This window comes from Zootermopsis nevadensis, unplaced genomic scaffold, assembly GCF_977971745.1.
Source record: "Zootermopsis nevadensis isolate Lab colony 2312 unplaced genomic scaffold, Znev_1.0 Znev_ptg000061l, whole genome shotgun sequence".
NCBI classification, from domain to species: Eukaryota; Metazoa; Arthropoda; class Insecta; order Blattodea; family Termopsidae; genus Zootermopsis; species Zootermopsis nevadensis.
Genome location: NW_028259192.1, coordinates 13,618,249 through 13,635,991, shown reverse-complemented (window position 1 = coordinate 13,635,991; position 17,743 = coordinate 13,618,249). Strand labels below are relative to the sequence as shown.

Here is a 17,743-nt window from a genome sequence, read left to right as displayed (position 1 = left end):
GCAAATACTACGGTGATCAAATGAAACACGGTGAGATGGATAGGGCATGTATTGCTCATGGGAGATATGTGAAGTGAGTAGGAAAACCTAAAGGGAAGAGACCATTTGGAAGCCCTAATCTTTGATGGGTAGATAATATTAACATGGACCTTAAAGAAACAGAACATGAGAGTGGATTGGATTTATCTGGCATAGAAAAGGTTCTAGTTTTGTGAGATAGTGAACACAATAATGAAAGGAAAACTGAATTTAACTAGCTGAGCAAGCATCTCAAGAATGACTACTCTATGTAGTTTATTGTTGTTTACGTTGTATGTTCAGTATATTGAAAGGTGCAAGAGGTTTTGCTATTGAGGTTCATTTGCATTCCTCATTTTATATAGGTGTTTGAAAAATGGGCTCTGAAAATGTGAACTAACCACAACAGGGATTTTGTGGTCTCTCAGCAGCTCCAGAAAACCCTACATGATTCACTTTTCATGCCTGAAAATCCTGAAACTTCCACATTAAGAACATTTTGTGTTTTTGTTCTTTTTTGGGGGGGCATGTCATTCATCTGATAATTTCTCTTTCTTGTAAGAGAATCTGCCTGTTATTGTTGCTGCTGTTTTTATTTTCATTCTTCTTGCTCATAACTGGTGATGGTTACAGTTTTGGTTTTCACCACCAATAATTTGGTAACTCCCTCAAAAGAAACATGATAACAGTCAGTAGACTGAAGGTGTTGTTTGTGTGTGGTTCCTCACTGATTTTCTTTCCATAAAAGATCCTGTAAATTCATGGACAACATTGCTATTGAAAGCACAACATGGCAGAACCCACTTTGATGTTAGTTTCAGTTACTGTTGTTTCTCTACTGCTATTCTTCTATACCTTGCTGCTGAGCTGATGATTTTTGTGGTTTATCTTCTAACACTCTCTCCTTCATCCTCCGAATAAGCACCACTGTCACTTTCCAAAAATATTTAATTTTCTTCAAGAGATCCTTGCTTAAAGCCATGATGGAAAGTGACTGACACACACTGAGAAAGGTGTTTTGTATTGCAGCAACCCATGGATGAGTAACAGTCTGCATTGTCGCCCTCTTAGAGCATGAAATATAAGCCGCCAATATTATCATATTGCCTTTTAAGATTCATAACTGAAGTATGCTGTGTTAGTATGATTCCATTAACAGTTTGAAACTCAGAGTACATTGTTAAATAATATTAAACAAGCTGACTCACACCAGGAATAGGAAGAGATAATGAAGATTTAAAAGAAAGGGTCATTAAGCTTTTCATGAAAAAGTTTATCAGGTCTCATTGTTAGTGAGTCAACAGCATCAGTGGTTCTTGGATTTCCATTCATCTGACCACATCTTGGCAGACTATTATTTTCTTTCAGTGTAATACATGCTTCTGAATTTGTAGCTGTAATACTGCATTAAACCGCTTGAATGAAGTCCTTTGTCAGTTTTCAAGAATATACCTGAGTATGGCACACCACTTTGAAGACTTATGAACTTGTAACAAGATGTTGATCATAATAAATGTTTGCAGATTTGAACAAAACCTGAATACCTGCACTTGAAACTAAATTACTAAAAAAATATCTTGTCTGAAGAAGTTAATAACTAAAAATACCAGATACATAATTTAATTCTAACTGCAGTGATAACAAAGATGTTACATGCTAGTTTATTATAAAATCCTTTGAATATCAGTGTGAATACGCGTGCACAAGTTTTAATATTTTGCTCTACTCGCAGTTTAAACAATATTACAAGTGTTACTTTATTAGTAATTTTTCTGTATATTATTGCACATACTTTTTTAAATTTAATGATTCATAGTAACATTTGAACTGGAACTTAAATAATTATAGTAACTGTAGTGAAATTAAATGCTTCAAGGCCACGGAATAAGTCCACACACCCCTTAACATATGACTATGTCTACATCACTGCCAGCTTTCTTGTGTTGCAAGTTCTGAGCTGTCTGCCCTCATTTGCAAGCAGTCACATAATTATGCATGGCATTGTTGTACTGTTATTTTTAATTTGGTAATCATTTATCACAGGTTCATAATATATATTACAGTTTGTGTCGTACGTTAAATTGTTGAATCTGATGTAATATAGAAGATCAGTCTGAAATGTTCTCATCTGTTACAGTACCAGTGAAGCACGGATGACAGAAAAATTTGGCATGAATATTTTTGATAATGTAATAACAGTGGCAATACTGAATATAAAATGTAACATCACATCAAATGGCTAAATAAGAAACCGACCATCGCTAACCTTGGTAATAAGAAGTATGGACCTTAAAACAAATTAAGTTCAATGAAATGTTCGTACTGTTATACTCATAATATTAAGATAAAAAATTTTAAACCCAAAAAATGTACGTAGAAGTTAATTTAGCTGCCTAAGTAAAGTGGTTCTTAATTCAAGAAACCCTATCAAAGAATTCATAAGCATACACAGAAGTCCAGGTATACACTTCATGTCAATTATATTTAATGAATGGCAGTACTAAGAAGGGTGATGTACGTGAAGTTCTGTTCTGAACGTATCACACAGTTCTAAATATTATATGAAACTTGCACATGATAACAACGCAAGGACATAAAGTTGCAACATCTGACTAAGAATTCAAAAGACATGTATAAAGGTTGGATTTAACATGTAAAGTTCTTATTGTTACACTTTAAAAAAATTGGCTTTCCATTATGAATCGTATTATTGCATGATGCAAACTTTATATTAATTATATTTTATATCTCAATCCCGGTTTATACAAAACAGCCTTATTCTGAATGCTGGAGAGAATAACATTAATTCAAGTTACTTAATTATTGGAATTTCATTAGCATGTGTTGTAATAAACATTTCAAGCCTAGAAATTCAGGTTCTTCAATTCTGTCAGTTTAGTGATATGAATATCTGACTGTATTTTGTATTTCTCAAAACTGTATCTTTAAATGGTAGTATGTTATCTGTCTGGGATAAAACATACAAAATAACTGCATACATAAGTTTATTGATTCATTCTTTATTAGCCACAACCAGCTGTCTTAAAATTTTGAGATCGGACAGTCTGGATTATGCAAACACAAAGTATCAAAAGAGAAATGTGTAACTCCCTTCAGATTTGCACCTACAGACGCTATATTCATTATCAATAGGAAATAGGTTTTCATATGTAATGAAGCAGTTCCTGATGCAATGTGCATAGTTCCTTGCTCATAATAAAGGAACTGTGATCAGTCTTACAAGTAATATTTATTTAAGAAGCAAATTAAATTATTGGACAATACCATAAAAAGTTTGGTTCTGGAAGATATAGTATAATTTTACATCTAATATATTTATATCTTGTTTCTATTGAATAAAGGAACACACTGATTGAAGAACACGTATAATTTACAACTGCAGCTTGAAACCAACCTGATTGATCCATTTAGATGGCTACAGAAACTGCATTTCAATGGACTGAACAGTTTTCTCCAATCATTTTTGTACACTGTTTAAAGTTTTTTCATAGTGTTATTTTGAAGCTCTGTTTCAAAATATTCTCTAGATTGTAAAGTTGTGTTACATTTAGATTCTTAACCGCATTCATTACAAAAATTACAATTTCATTGCATAATTTATATAAGCATATATCTGCATCTCTCCTTTAACTCTACAGTGTATATTTTTGTATATATTATTTTGCTTTCTCTTAAATACATGTCATACGTATCTACTATTTCAAATTCAGATATCTTAAAATTAAATTATGCTAGAATATACAGTACATTATTTTAGATGGATAAGTACAGCATATCCAACATAAACACAGCCAAAGGTCCTTGTTGCTTGTGGTCTTCTACACAACAGATGAAAGTGTTAATTTGTCTGAAATATACAAGACTTACATGCTGTCACAACTGAGAAGACCGTAATCAACATCAGGTCTCAGAAATGTGTTTTTAATAATGAATCAAAAGACAGTTACTGTCATCCAAACAAAATTAAGAATCCAACATGCACATCATATTTAAAAGCACTTAACTTACATGTGGTTTGTATATCTTAATGTTCCTATCAGTATTTAATAGTTGAACATTATTTTGTGTTACTTTGGTGTGTTAAATACAGATTTTCACTTTTTATGCAGAACATATATTCTGGTTTTCAATTTTCAGAACAACGGGCATCCTTTATGGTAACTTGGCTATGGGTTGACATGTATTTTTATCTGCTTCGCAGCGTCGTCCAAATGAAAAAACCATCTAACAATTCTTACTGCATAAAGTATAACCAGAAAATTCTTATTGATGCACAAGAGATATTTTCAAAAACTGTCCCAGTCTTTTGAATGCACTAAGTGCCACTGTGTATTTAGTACTTAAGCTTAATTTTTCATGAAGAACCACAAAATATGTACAGAAGAAGATGAGGTGGAAATAACAGCCACAAAAATCCACATTAGATTTTTGAACTCATTACATGATGTTACAACATCAGGCATATGACTGGTCGAGTGACAATGCTAGCTTGTTTCCCTTGTCCACCCAGTTTCTTAAACGACCTCTCAGCTCTTCCAGGGATTTAGACTTAGCTTTATTAATCCGTTTGTACTTGACATCCTTCGGTTTGGTGACTGACCTATGGTTACTCATCACTCGATTGTAAGTTGTTACTTGATTCTGTTGTGGTTCCTCCGAGTGCCTTTGCCTATGTGGTGTCTCGTTGAGCCTCTCAAAGCTCCCATACAGCCCCTGTAGCCTCCCACTCTTCCCCCAGCTCCCCCTGTAATGTTGTATAGGTTCCTCAGAAGAAGTGCCATTCTCACAGGGCAAATCAGTCTTGATCCCTGCAGTGGTAGTTTGAGGTGTGACGTCTTCTCCATCTTCCTCAACACTGTAAACTGTCTCTAATATTTCTGGGCGTCTGAGGAAACCATTTGAACGACGTAGAGACAAGTATTTATTCCCTGGCTCGACAGCATCCGACACACTACGCACAACTGTGACGCCATCGATTCCAGGACGAAAACGGGGCAACACGCTCATGACATCTTGGTCATTGCCGATATTATCCTCCATGATAACTGCACTGTCACTGTCATTGAGTGAGTCAAGATTAGTCTCTCCAGTTGGAGAATCAAACTGTTGCAGGTCTAGATTCGATGTGTCAAGTCCTGCATCTAATAGTCGCTGCTGCAGTAACTGGATAGCACGTTGCTGACACAAAATAACATTTTCTCTCTGTGTTAACAGGACGCTGATATCCTTCTGCTTCCGACATAATCGAGATTCAAACAGAATCAGTTCTGCTGATAGAGTTTTTAGTTGCTCTGCCCTTTCTTTGTTCAGTCTTGCTACTAATTCCTCCTGTAACAAGATTAACAGAAAATTTAACAGCAATGTTTCCACTGTCCTTTTGAATATATTTAATATAATATAATTATTCCATCAGCAGTTTACCACAATTTCATCTTATATACTGTACTGTAGACATGTTTCTGTTCCATAGAACTATCCTTGGTTCGTGCTGCGATATAGTCAACCAAAATTGTTAAATTTACTTCATCTACTTTCTCATATTAAATTTAACAAGTAGTAAAGAAAAACTCTGGTGAAGCGCTGATAGATATTATATTACAATGAGAAAGAAAGTTTCTATGAAGAAGGAAACAACTTGTACTATGTTAAACTTTATTTTATGGGAACAGGTGATTTGAATGCCCTGAACTAAGGGGCTGCTGGTCAGGCTTTAACTATGGGGTTTAATGGTTACTGTGATGCATGACCAGCTGGACTGCATGTAAGAGGTGATACATGTTTGATAAAGGCCTCCATAATAACACAGTTGAAGAGAATGATCAAAATTCTGCAGCCACATCTCACATTAAAAAAAATATATATAAAATGTCCCATCTGACATTTTTATGATTTAGTTAGTCTAATAGACATTGTGGACAGTTAAATTGGGAGAAATATTTTGCATTAACTTATGGAAGCCTTCTTGTCTCACATGAGTGATATCCCATCTCACAATGGTGAGTTCTGACCCCCAATAAAGTACATTCATTGTCAATACTCTTCTATTGCTGTGCCATAGTTCAGGCAGTTAGAAGCTGGCTTCTCAATGCAGAGACCCAGGTTCAATTACAGAAATAATCATGTGGTACATTTTATGGATGAAGAGGCACTGGAGTAGATTTTTATCCATCAACACCCCACACCCATCTATCACCAGCTAACCCTGAAATGTGCATCAGGCTTAACCAGCCAGTATATTCTCATAACCACAGTTTTAGTTGGGACTCCACTCGGGACCTGCAGCTTTGCTGTCTCAGAATAAAGAAGTTAAATGACCCTTCTAGTTTCCAGTGTTTGTTAGATAATGTTCCAGTATCTGTAAATTCACAGAACTGATAAGTTCAGCAATTTCATTACCAGAAACATTCTTGACTCTCGGTTCTCACCCGAAGTTAAACATTCTAGACAAACCTTCATATTTGGAGCTCCCATTTCAATTCACATTAATTTTCTATTTCAGCAAGATTAATTCAATAATATATGAACACTAAAACCTAACTATTTATTAGTAATTTTTTTTAGTAATAAATATAGAAAAGGTTACTTTAATTTAAAAAGGTGACTACATTCTGACAATGCTCAGTATACTCATAGGCCTGTAAATAAAGTCTGGTTATTAATTTTATCTATCAGTATTAATGGGTTTGAATTATTTCTGTGAATTATATATTTCTCTAATGAATAGTATACCTGGGCCTTGACTCTTCGCCGCCACGCTAGAAGTTGGTGACTTTGTGCTCGATATCTCTCACGAAGACTTTTGATGATTTTCCGCGCCTCTTCCAAATTTTCTATTTGATCCTCCATATTTTCACCATCACAGTCACTGAAACAAAAATTTAACAAATACTGTACATTACCTGCTAGTTACTCCCAATTTGTTTCATCTGAAGAATCATGCCTGAGGTAATCATCCTGGCCTGAAAATATGGTAATATATTCTTACACGCATTTGCCATCTTAAGTTGTTAGCTTCACCATTGGTCTGTATATCCACATGCAACTCAACTGCAGATCAGATTTTCATTAACTCTGATATTGGTGTGTTTTACTAAAATTTGACGCACTTTACATGAAGACATAAATGCATTTTTCCATATAAAATTGATGACGGGTTATCCTAAGGAGTTACACAACCACGTGGAGGAATCCTCGATGACACCCAGCCAGATACCTCGCCCATGCAGAGCTCAGCGTTTGTGAGCAAGCCGGAATTGTTATGCTATGCACACAATTCCTATTTTATTTGTTTTTATGGCATGACTAAGTAATAAATTACAATCGTATCTCTTGTAAAGCATGTATCCTACTAGTAGGAACCTGGTACAGTCCTCTTGACCTGCCATCTTGATTATAAAATCGTGGATGAAGGCAGGTATCAGTGTTAATATAGAAAATAACCTACAGAGCGAAGAGTAAGAAGAAAACCACTAGAGACTGAAACGTGCATTTATTTGCCTATACAAAAACAGGCTAATGAGCATGCGCGTTAGGTAGCAGCAGAGCAGTATATTCATTTATCGAAAATGTCATTACCGATGCAGGCACCTTGCAAACGCCTAGTGCCGTTTGAATGCGGTTAGGAATACTACTGACTAGAAAGGTTTCAGTCCCTAAACATAAGCTGGTGGAGACTTTTGTCCGAATAATTTAAAGCAAGCACGACTCCGATGTACTTACGGATGCGTAGGTCTATGTCGAAGACAAAAACATGGCATAAACGATTCCAAATAATAAATATCCTAACTGGCACGAACATAACCTAACACGGGAAAGGCGTAGTCCAAATGAATGAAAAGACACAATCGAATAAGACAATTTGTTTTCAAGCCACAGTTCATCAAAACAAGCTCATTTATTCAAAATCCAGTAACATATGCTATCCTAATGGTAACAGAGCACAAATACGACATAAGATAAAAAGCGGGAACTGGGAAATTGAACCAAATTCTCGTTTACGAATTTCTTTTGTCTTGCATAATTAAAATACACACATGAAAAGTAGTCCGAATTATAGAGAATCCGAATTAATGAGGTTTTACTGCAATCCAAATGCATAACTATATCAGGTAGCGAACCTGCAGTTGTCCCAGCGGCCGAAGACTTTCTTACAAACTCTAAAGTATCTCTTGTCTTGTCTTGTCCCTCCGAAACAATGGTAATAACCTATAATACGACACGGCGTCAAAACCCAGAACAACAATTTAAACTTAACATACTATAAAAATAAAAATAGGTTCAGCCCGAACCCATGCGATTCCAGCATAACGTAATGTAACCTAACCTAACAAAGCACCCAGAACAATTCACGTAATATAATTGAACCTCACATACAAAAATTCTAGCAAAATAAAAAATGCTACATGCACACAGAAGGGGTAATGCACGAGTGTCAGCCGTGGAACATGGATGGACTCACTAGCAGACGACGCCATTACAGACGCCGATGCATCGAAAGCGCTGAATTCATTCTTGAATTCTTAAGAATACGTCGGAGATCTCTCATCCATTTCGGACACAAAACCAATGTCGGCGACATACTGACACACAGTTGTCCAAGTCGTCTTTCTTGGCAGGTCTGAAGCCAACAGCTGGAAGAAGCGCATGCAACTATGACAACAGCCACCTAACAGAACCAGAAAATATGTACCATCTTAGCCCACCCTGGACATTCAGTGGCGAAGCAGCAATGACCTCAACTGCTTAAACATTCAAGACCAAAAGAATAAGAAGTAAACGGCAAGGATATGATTGGGAGAGAATACGAAGGAATATTTCTTCAATGTCTTCTAAAAATTATAAAATCAGAACAAATAATTATTGACACGTTAGTATCTACGTTTAACGCATTTATTTATTTATTTATTTGGGTTCTTGCGTTATGCCTTTTCCTGAAATAAAATCTTAAATTGCACAATTGAATTATGTACAATTTTCAGTTTAAAATATTTAGTTTAGGAGTATTTGAAGTTGCTTCACCACTATATTTCAACGATGACTATGGAAGTGCCGTGTAATGCATTCTGATGTTACTCCATTTACAGTATCAAGGTAAGAAATCTCTCCACAAAAAACAAATATGAATGTATGCACAAGAAGTTCCTGTGTACGCTGACTTTTCCTTGGAATGCAGAACCCTGCCATGAACTACTGACCCACAAGTCACCTACTGGAAGATTCAGTAGCCTTATTGCGCATTCTTGCTTTGGTTACATCTCCGTTTCACCTGTTTCCACGGCGCTGGAGTGCTCTGCAGTGTCATCCCGAACAACGGAATACAAAGCAGGGTAACACGAATAACAAATAGCTACGCTCGTGAGGAGGAAGTTCGAGTTAATATTTTACTGGCTTGATTCCAAGTAATTTCCAACACGTGAATTAGGTTGGTTGAATTGAAAACGGGTTTTCGTGCTGGGAACATTTCAACCATTAGGTCTAACTAACTAACTAGATAGCTTACTGAACCCGAAGGTTCATCACCGAATTAACTAAAGCCCTCCACCGGACCCTGTCCTGGGCCAACGAAATCCAGTCTCCTTCAACTCCTATCTCCCATAGATCCCGCCTGAGATTATCCTCCCATCTACGTCTAGGTCTCCCCAGCGTTCTCTTCCCTTCAGGTTTCCCAACCAGTACCCGGTGCACACCTCTTGTCCCATCCATGCGCGCTACATGTCCAGCCCATCTCATTCTTCTCGACTTAATCACCCTGACAATACTGGGGGAGGAGTACAGATTTTTAAGATCATCATTATGCAGTTTTCTCCACGCCCCATCCTCTTCCCTCTTAGGCCCAAATATCCTCCTCAACACCTGATTCTCAAACACCTGCAATCTGTGTTCCTCCCTCTGAGTGAGTGACCATGTTTCGCACCCATACAAAACAACAGGCAAGATTATTGTTTTGTATGTTTGAATCTTTAGGTTCTTAGAAATCAGACAGGAAGACAAAATATTTTGAACTGAGAAGTAGCAAGCATTTCCAGAATTTAATCTCCTCCTAACTTCCTCATGAGTGTCATTTTAATTTGTTATTGTTATTCCCAGATATTTGAACTTTGTAACCCTTTGAAAGGACTTATTAGCCACCCTAAGATAATTTTGCCCGCCTGTCTTCTGATGACGAGATACTAACATGTACTTAGTTTTTTTCTGAATTTACTTGTAGCCCCACCTGTCTACTAGCCTCTAGTAAAACGTCTGCGTTCCTCTTTATTGTATTCATATCGTCCCCCAATAAATTAACATCAGCATATGTCAATAGCTGATGTGTCCCATTCAATTGCAAACAATCCTGCCTATCCTGGACTTTCCTGATAGCATATTCTAGCGCAAAGTTAAAGAGCAAGGGAGACAAAGCATCTACCCTACAAAATGTTTAGATATCTTCCCAATAAAGACGGTTAATGAAGACATATTTGAGTAACGCCCAATAAAAATATCTCTGCTTAATTCGCCGGTGTCACCGTAAAGGGGTGTCAGTCCTAATAGTTCAGGAAGCAAAGAATAATTTTTGAAAAGAAAGCGTCTTCTGAGATACTGAGTCTTTTTCACAACTGACCCTAATATTTTTGACCGACATGTTATTTATAGAAATTCATACACCAAAAAGTAACAGACAAAAGGTAATAAAGTACTTCCTCTGCGAAAGGTCATAGCGATGTTTCCATAGTTATGATTAGAGGTCTAAGTTTCATTGTTTAAAACTGACGAGTAACATTTAATGTCCATATTAAAAATTATCTCATTAGCAGCCTTTCTCTTTAGCGTAACAGGGAATTAGTGTTACCTATACGATTCGGTATTGTAGCTCGGTTATTATTAAGCAGAACGATTATATACCATTCACATGCGTAGACCACCAGATTGGGAAGGATACGCCTAATCCAAAATTTAAGTGATCTAATTTTGCTAGTTTCCGTAGCCACTCCGCAAATCAATTATTTCCGTAAGAATTATATACTCTAATAATAAATCATACTTCGTCATGCTAATGTGAAAGTATGAATATTATAAATTAAAAATTTCTTGTATCTAAAATTGTAGTCGTGCGTACCTACCCTATTATATTAAATAGGCGAATTAGAATTGGAAAGTACAAATTATTAAGATCTTACTTTCCAATAACGAACTGAAATATTACATTAGTTTTTGCAGTACATATTTTCCTACTAATAAGATTATCAATGTAACGATTCTAAATATGATAAAATACCAGCTGAATCGATTATTCTTCTCCCGCTGAGATGATAAAACTGCTTACTTATGATTGCACTCTCATGAACATAAGCCTACATTCCCATTGAAGAAGAAAAGTATTGAATTTGCGAAAGGATATTGCATCACACATATTATTTGCCTCTGTGTAGAGGCCGCTCTAGGCATTGATGGAAAATGAAACAGCGATGGGTATAGGTCGCTCTATGAATTATAAAACAGTGCGGGTATACAGGTATGGTCGCCTAGCAACCAGAACAGAGATGTAAAAATGGAGACAACCGGAGAGATAAAAGATTATTATAGCAGATTCAGTTCCTTAAACCACTGTAAGATATGACTTATTTTCTGCTCAAGTTGGTAAGTCTAAAATTCTTATAACTTGAAAATGGCTGTCTTTTGGGATTTTTGTACCATGTAGTCGAGTAGATACTGCCTTCGTCAGGACGATAATGGAGGCAGCAAGCTTCTCTGAAACGTCAATCGATATCTATAAGACTACATGGTGCAACATCTTAAAAGTTAGCCATCTTCATACACAACGCCGTGAGAACCTCAAATCTCACTCTGATTATACCCATGTGTAAGTAAAGTCGTGTGCGTCGTCTGTATATTACCTTGCAAAGTTTCTTCCGTGGACTTCAGTTTAAAACATAGGAAGATGAAAAATGCGTAATTTTAGTCAGAAACTTTTAAGACACCGCTCTGTGCTCCAGATGCCACGCGGCCTGGTCGGCAGATGCCAACGTTTCGGAGGAACATACTGTCTCCATCTTCAGCCTGACCAGTATATTTAAAGAAACGTGGAGCGGGGCACGGACCGGACTCAACCGTTTCAGGAAAAGGTCCGGTGGTGGGCTCTTGCGAACACGGTAAAGAACTTCCCGGTTTCACTGAAGACGGGAATTTTCTTGACGAGCTCACAAATCAAAACGGATTCTGCTCTGTGGAGTTCCGTGAGACATACATTATGTGACGATGCTGGATAAACTGCTCAGCGTCGTAAGGTAACTGACAGAATGGTTATGGCGACAAATCAAATTTTTATGGCATATAAAGCAGCAGGAACTTGAACATTTATCAGTTCATTTTTAGAGCTAAATGTATGGAATATGGAGTGGATATGTTTAAAAATCTGCCTGCAGTTAGGAAGGCTCCTTTATTATACGTTTCTGGAAATAAGGGGGACTTCTGTTGTTGACTGCTGTTACCTTAATATGCTTTTGCACAAAGCGACGTAAAGAGGATTTCGTTGTAACTCAATGTAAGAGGAACACCAAAATACAAGTGAAGACTGCTATGTAAAACAGCTGTAACAGACACAAAACTTTGGTGACCAATTAAATTCAGACACCGGAAACAAATTCAACGTGTACAGAAACATGCAATTAAACCGAAACGTGAGAACGAATATGACAATGATCAAATTTAACAATTACAATTACATACACAAATGCTAATAAAACAGCTATTCTGAAACACAAATGTAAAAATGTGTTCAAATGTTGAGGCCGTCAGCTACTCTTTAACTCTTCGAAAACGAAGGAATGAGGGAAAAGATAAAGTGTGGGGAGGGGGACATACATCTACGGCTATGAAGGTCCTTGGGCAGTGTCCACTCATCCTTCTACTAAAGGTAGGTTTGGTACTGTTAAGGCGTTTGGAACGCACCGGACACTTTGACCCACGAGAAAGAGCCTCCCCCCCGTTATCCTCGCCCAGTGGGACAAGCGTTGATGGTGTACAGCAGGAACGGAAGTGCTCAGAAAAATTACTGCATGGCAGATTGGTTCATAGAGCCAGTCTTCTTTGGTACATTCACACGGCCAACCCTCGAAGACCAGTTTCGACTCCTCCATACACGAAAATAGTACTAATGTTTCGTGAAGGAAGACGCCAGTCTTTTAACAACGTTTACTCAAACGAACAGTTTTGTCTGCTATTCTGTTTCACAATGTTCGTTACTGGTCCACTGCTTCGTTTGATGTCTCTATATTGTAAACCATTCGTTAACCTTGTAACTGTTTTAGAAGTCTTAGGCCGTGTTTATGTAAAGGCTGAATAATTTGAAACTAGCAAATATTTAGGTACGGAACAGACAAGAATATGTAGGTCCTTCGGAACGAGGCAAGTACTTGATATGCATGAGCTAGTGGGTCGCCGGTGTGCTGCATGCAGTTTCAGATCAGTCGTGACGCGAAACGGGGTCGGCCACAGAGGATGGGTGGGACTAGACGAGGGCCTAGCATACAGGGCATCTCAATCCCTTGAAATATCAACTAAAAGTTACAGTGGAACCACGGTTCCGGAGAATTTGACGTAAATACGTACTTATTCTCATTCCTCAAGAGAGTTTGCTGTTGAGCTAGCAGCAATTCTACATCACTTGACAATTCTATGTCTTCTATCCATTTATTTTCTTCTTCAGTAGTTTGTTGTTTTTGGAAAAATGTATCGTTAATTGTAATCTTGTAATGTTGCATAAATGGAAGTCTAGGAGATATTAATCTTTCGCTTATGCAATCTAGAGGAGGCAAATCAGTGGGTTATGGCGGATACACAAATCCATTACTCCTAGACAATATAGGTATTTGCTAGTTATTTAAAGATAGCCAGCATGTTTTGCATACCTTAAATTGGGATACATTTTCATTTACAAACTCCTTACTCAATATATCTAAATGGCTATCAGTAACTTGTTTCAAATCTTTTTCAAACCATAACCGACCACATACATTGCAAGCGTATCCAAATATATCTTCATCAATGCTTATGAAAATATTCTGTTGCATTGTTATACCTTGGTTGCGCGATTCTTGTAGGAACGCTTGTACTTGCTAATGAAGTGGAAGAATTAACTTGCAATAATTGCTTCTTGCGATTTCTATATTCCCTTTTACGTTCAGCATTTGTTTTTGGTATTTTTTGGAAACTTCGGGTTTTTTATTTAATGCTTCTATTTTTTTACGTTTTCTGTACTGTTTCATATATTCTGCGTTATGGAGTCTTTTAGCTTCAATGTCATCCATCTTGTACATAGTATGACGCAACAATAGATTTCTTAATAATTCTTATATAAGATAAGTACTTGTGATATCGTAAAACTTTTTTATTTATTTAGTGTTCTGTCTGACGACAGGTCAATATGAACAGGATCCTTCCATCCTTTTCTCGGACTGGGACCTGTTTATATACGTTCTTGGCAGATGATCCAGAAGTGGTTTGCCATTGCCTTCTTCTGTGTGTGAATGGAGTAATTCTTGGGATGCCACGGAGAAACCGGGGAAGCCCCCGGAAGAATACTCCGTGTTGCCTAGACCACGGCCTTGCCCAACACAAGTTATAAATTCGGGCACCGCCGGGAATCGAACCCGAGACCCCAGGATTACAAGGGCAACTAGCAACTACGATGTAGACAAAACGGAAGTGAACGGGTTCAAACATGTTTCTCTATCGAGACAAAATAGGCAACAGTCTTTAAACGTTTAAAGTAGAGAATAATTCTGAGATCCACCTACCCGGAGGCTGTTTTTCGTGAATAAAAATAGACAAATGTGAAACTAACCGCTTACCTTCATGACATGTTCATGGTAACAGCTACTGTTGAATTTAAACGGCATTATTAACATTTCGTTTACCTTTCATGCCACTCAAGGCTGACATACCAAAACCATATCGCGTATATTTTCCGTCGAGTTGAACAGGTCTGTCTGAAATGTCACAGCAAGCCAACAGGAAGTCATTAATAAATATATCTGCTGCATGTTTTCCTGATTAAGACGTTAAAGCTGTACTGTGTTCCTGCCTATTAATTGTCAACTACACTGCAAATACGTGCATTAATTTCGGAGCAAATCAGTATGAAATTAAAAATCGTAAAATGAATGTTGCTATCTTGTACTTGGTGTGTCTGATTTTACGTGCAGTCAAGATCCTAGACTGACTTCAATAACGAAAAACTAAAAAAAATATTAATCTAATATTTACCAAGGCCCAGTAATGAGAGAATTTGAGTCAAAGAAGCACTTGCCAAATTCCTCACTGACGTTCTTCCATAAACAAAATTAAAAGTATAAGCTGCAAGTAGCAATAAAAGATAAAGTTGTAATTCTTCTTAAGCTCCATCACATAAAACAGACGGGAGATTTAGAGGTAAAATTTCACGTACTTTTAAATTCGCAATTAGGTGAATGTACGTAGACAGTGGCACAGTGCGACCGCTTTACCGCCGTTTAAAGAACTCCACGTACCCATTCGGTAAGACTTGTGTGGTTCTCAGTCTGAACGTAGTGGTAAAAAGACTTTTTTTTCCTCTGTTGAAAAACGAACCTTGTATAACCTTCAGCCAATTACGAATCCACCCCGACAGCCGTCATTATGACTTTTATTTTCGTCAATATAAGTAACAGGGTCCTTATACTTGTTTTACATAAAATTACGCAAAAATATTCAATACACTAAAAGTATTTGACGAAATTTCATGATATAACGGCAGCTACAGGGTAGGTGGGAAGTAAGTAGACATTGAGAAATGGTTATAACCTCTATATTTTCAATGTATAGCGATTATTTAATGCCTTCTTACTTCCCACCCATCCTGTAGTATGAAGACTGTTCTATAATGTTGCGCCGTGCAGTCTGGTAGATGTTTACCGACGTTTCAGAGATAGTTGCTTCCTTCATAATCAGGAAGATGAACAACTCATTTGGTTTGGTTTAGCCCGAATATGATTTTGAATTTTTTTTAATTGGCTGTAGACCTCGAAGGGTGGCTACATACTGTTGAGTAATTGTGGGGAGGGGGCAGGCAGCAATGCTGCCCTAAATAGTAGCACCTAACCATTGCTTTGTTTGGAGTTACTTGCATCACGCCTTGCTTGCATTGGGCGTTAGTGACAGGTAACGCAACGCACAAGGCCACTGATGCAGTCCATTTCAGCTGCCACTCAACGTCAGGGACATCTTGATCGCTCTCCTTTCGCACTGTTTCTTCTGGAGGCAAAATGTCGGGGTGTGATACATGATTGGTTGATTGACTGATGAATATAAAGTCGACTAAACTGCACTGATTGTTTACGGATTAGGTCGGGCATCTTCGTTCTCGTCCTGAGGACGAGAAGGAAGATGGTTCTCGAAAAGTTGTTTTCTGACACGGCTGGTAGCCCGAGAATAATTCTTTACGCATATAAACACTTGCTCTATAAGAAAATCAAGACATTATGCATGTTGGATAGAAATATCGATAAATTGCCCTGATGACGGAGGCAGTATGACCTCCGAAACGTTGGTAAACATCTACCAGACTACACGGCGCAACAACCCAGAAGACAGAAATCTTCATACTCATCGCCCTGATGACGGAGGCAGTATGACCTCTGAAACGTTGGTTAACATCGACCAGACTACACGGCCTAACAACCCAGAAGACAGAAATCTTCATACTCATCGCCCTGATGATGGAGGCAGTATGACCTCTGAAACGTTGGTTAACATCGACCAGACTACACGGCGTAACAACCCAGAAGACAGAAATCTTCATACTCATCGCCCTGATGATGGAGGCAGTATGACCTCTGAAACGTTGGTGGACATCGACCAGACTACACGGCGTAACAACCCAGAAGACAGAAATCTTCATACTCATCGCCCTGATGATGGAGGCAGTATGACCTCTGAAACGTTGGTGGACATCGACCAGACTACACGGCGTAACAACCCAGAAGACAGAAATCTTCATACTCATCGCCCTGATGATGGAGGCAGTATGACCTCTGAAACGTTGGTTAACATCGACCAGACTACACGGCGTAACAACCCAGAAGACAGAAATCTTCATACTCATCGCCCTGATGATGGAGGCAGTATGACCTCTGAAACGTTGGTGGACATCGACCAGACTACACGGCGTAACAACCCAGAAGACAGAAATCTTCATACTCATCGCCCTGATGATGGAGGCAGTATGACCTCTGAAACGTTGGTTAACATCGACCAGACTACACGGCGTAACAACCCAGAAGACAGAAATCTTCATACTCATCGCCCTGATGATGGAGGCAGTATGACCTCTGAAACGTTGGTTAACATCGACCAGACTACACGGCGTAACAACCCAGAAGACAGAAATCTTCATACTCATCGCCCTGATGATGGAGGCAGTATGACCTCTGAAACGTTGGTGGACATCGACCAGACTACACGGCGTAACAACCCAGAAGACAGAAATCTTCATACTCATCGCCCTGATGATGGAGGCAGTATGACCTCTGAAACGTTGGTGGACATCGACCAGACTACACGGCGTAACAACCCAGAAGACAGAAATCTTCATACTCATCGCCCTGATGATGGAGGCAGTATGACCTCTGAAACGTTGGTGGACATCGACCAGACTACACGGCGTAACAACCCAGAAGACAGAAATCTTCATACTCATCGCCCTGATGAT

At 38.1% G+C, this 17,743-nt stretch overlaps 1 protein-coding gene across 4 annotated transcripts in view; it reads right to left on the bottom strand.

Moving 5' to 3' along the window:
• Positions 1 to 3,018: 3,018 nt before the first annotated feature.
• Positions 3,019 to 17,743, bottom strand: part of LOC110831223 (uncharacterized) — a 59,115-nt gene continuing 44,390 nt past the window's right edge. For 3 of the 4 annotated variants that reach the window (XM_022066980.2, XM_022066979.2, XM_022066978.2), the window contains 2 exons: positions 6,769 to 6,904; positions 3,019 to 5,367 (listed from right to left, as the gene is read on the bottom strand). In XM_022066980.2, the coding sequence (XP_021922672.1) occupies positions 4,495 to 5,367; positions 6,769 to 6,904 (1,009 nt within the window). In that variant the 3' untranslated portion in view covers positions 3,019 to 4,494. Of the gene's footprint in view, positions 5,368 to 6,768; positions 6,905 to 7,024; positions 7,474 to 17,743 lie in introns of those variants that run through there. The other variant, XM_022066981.2, reaches the window with a different exon arrangement.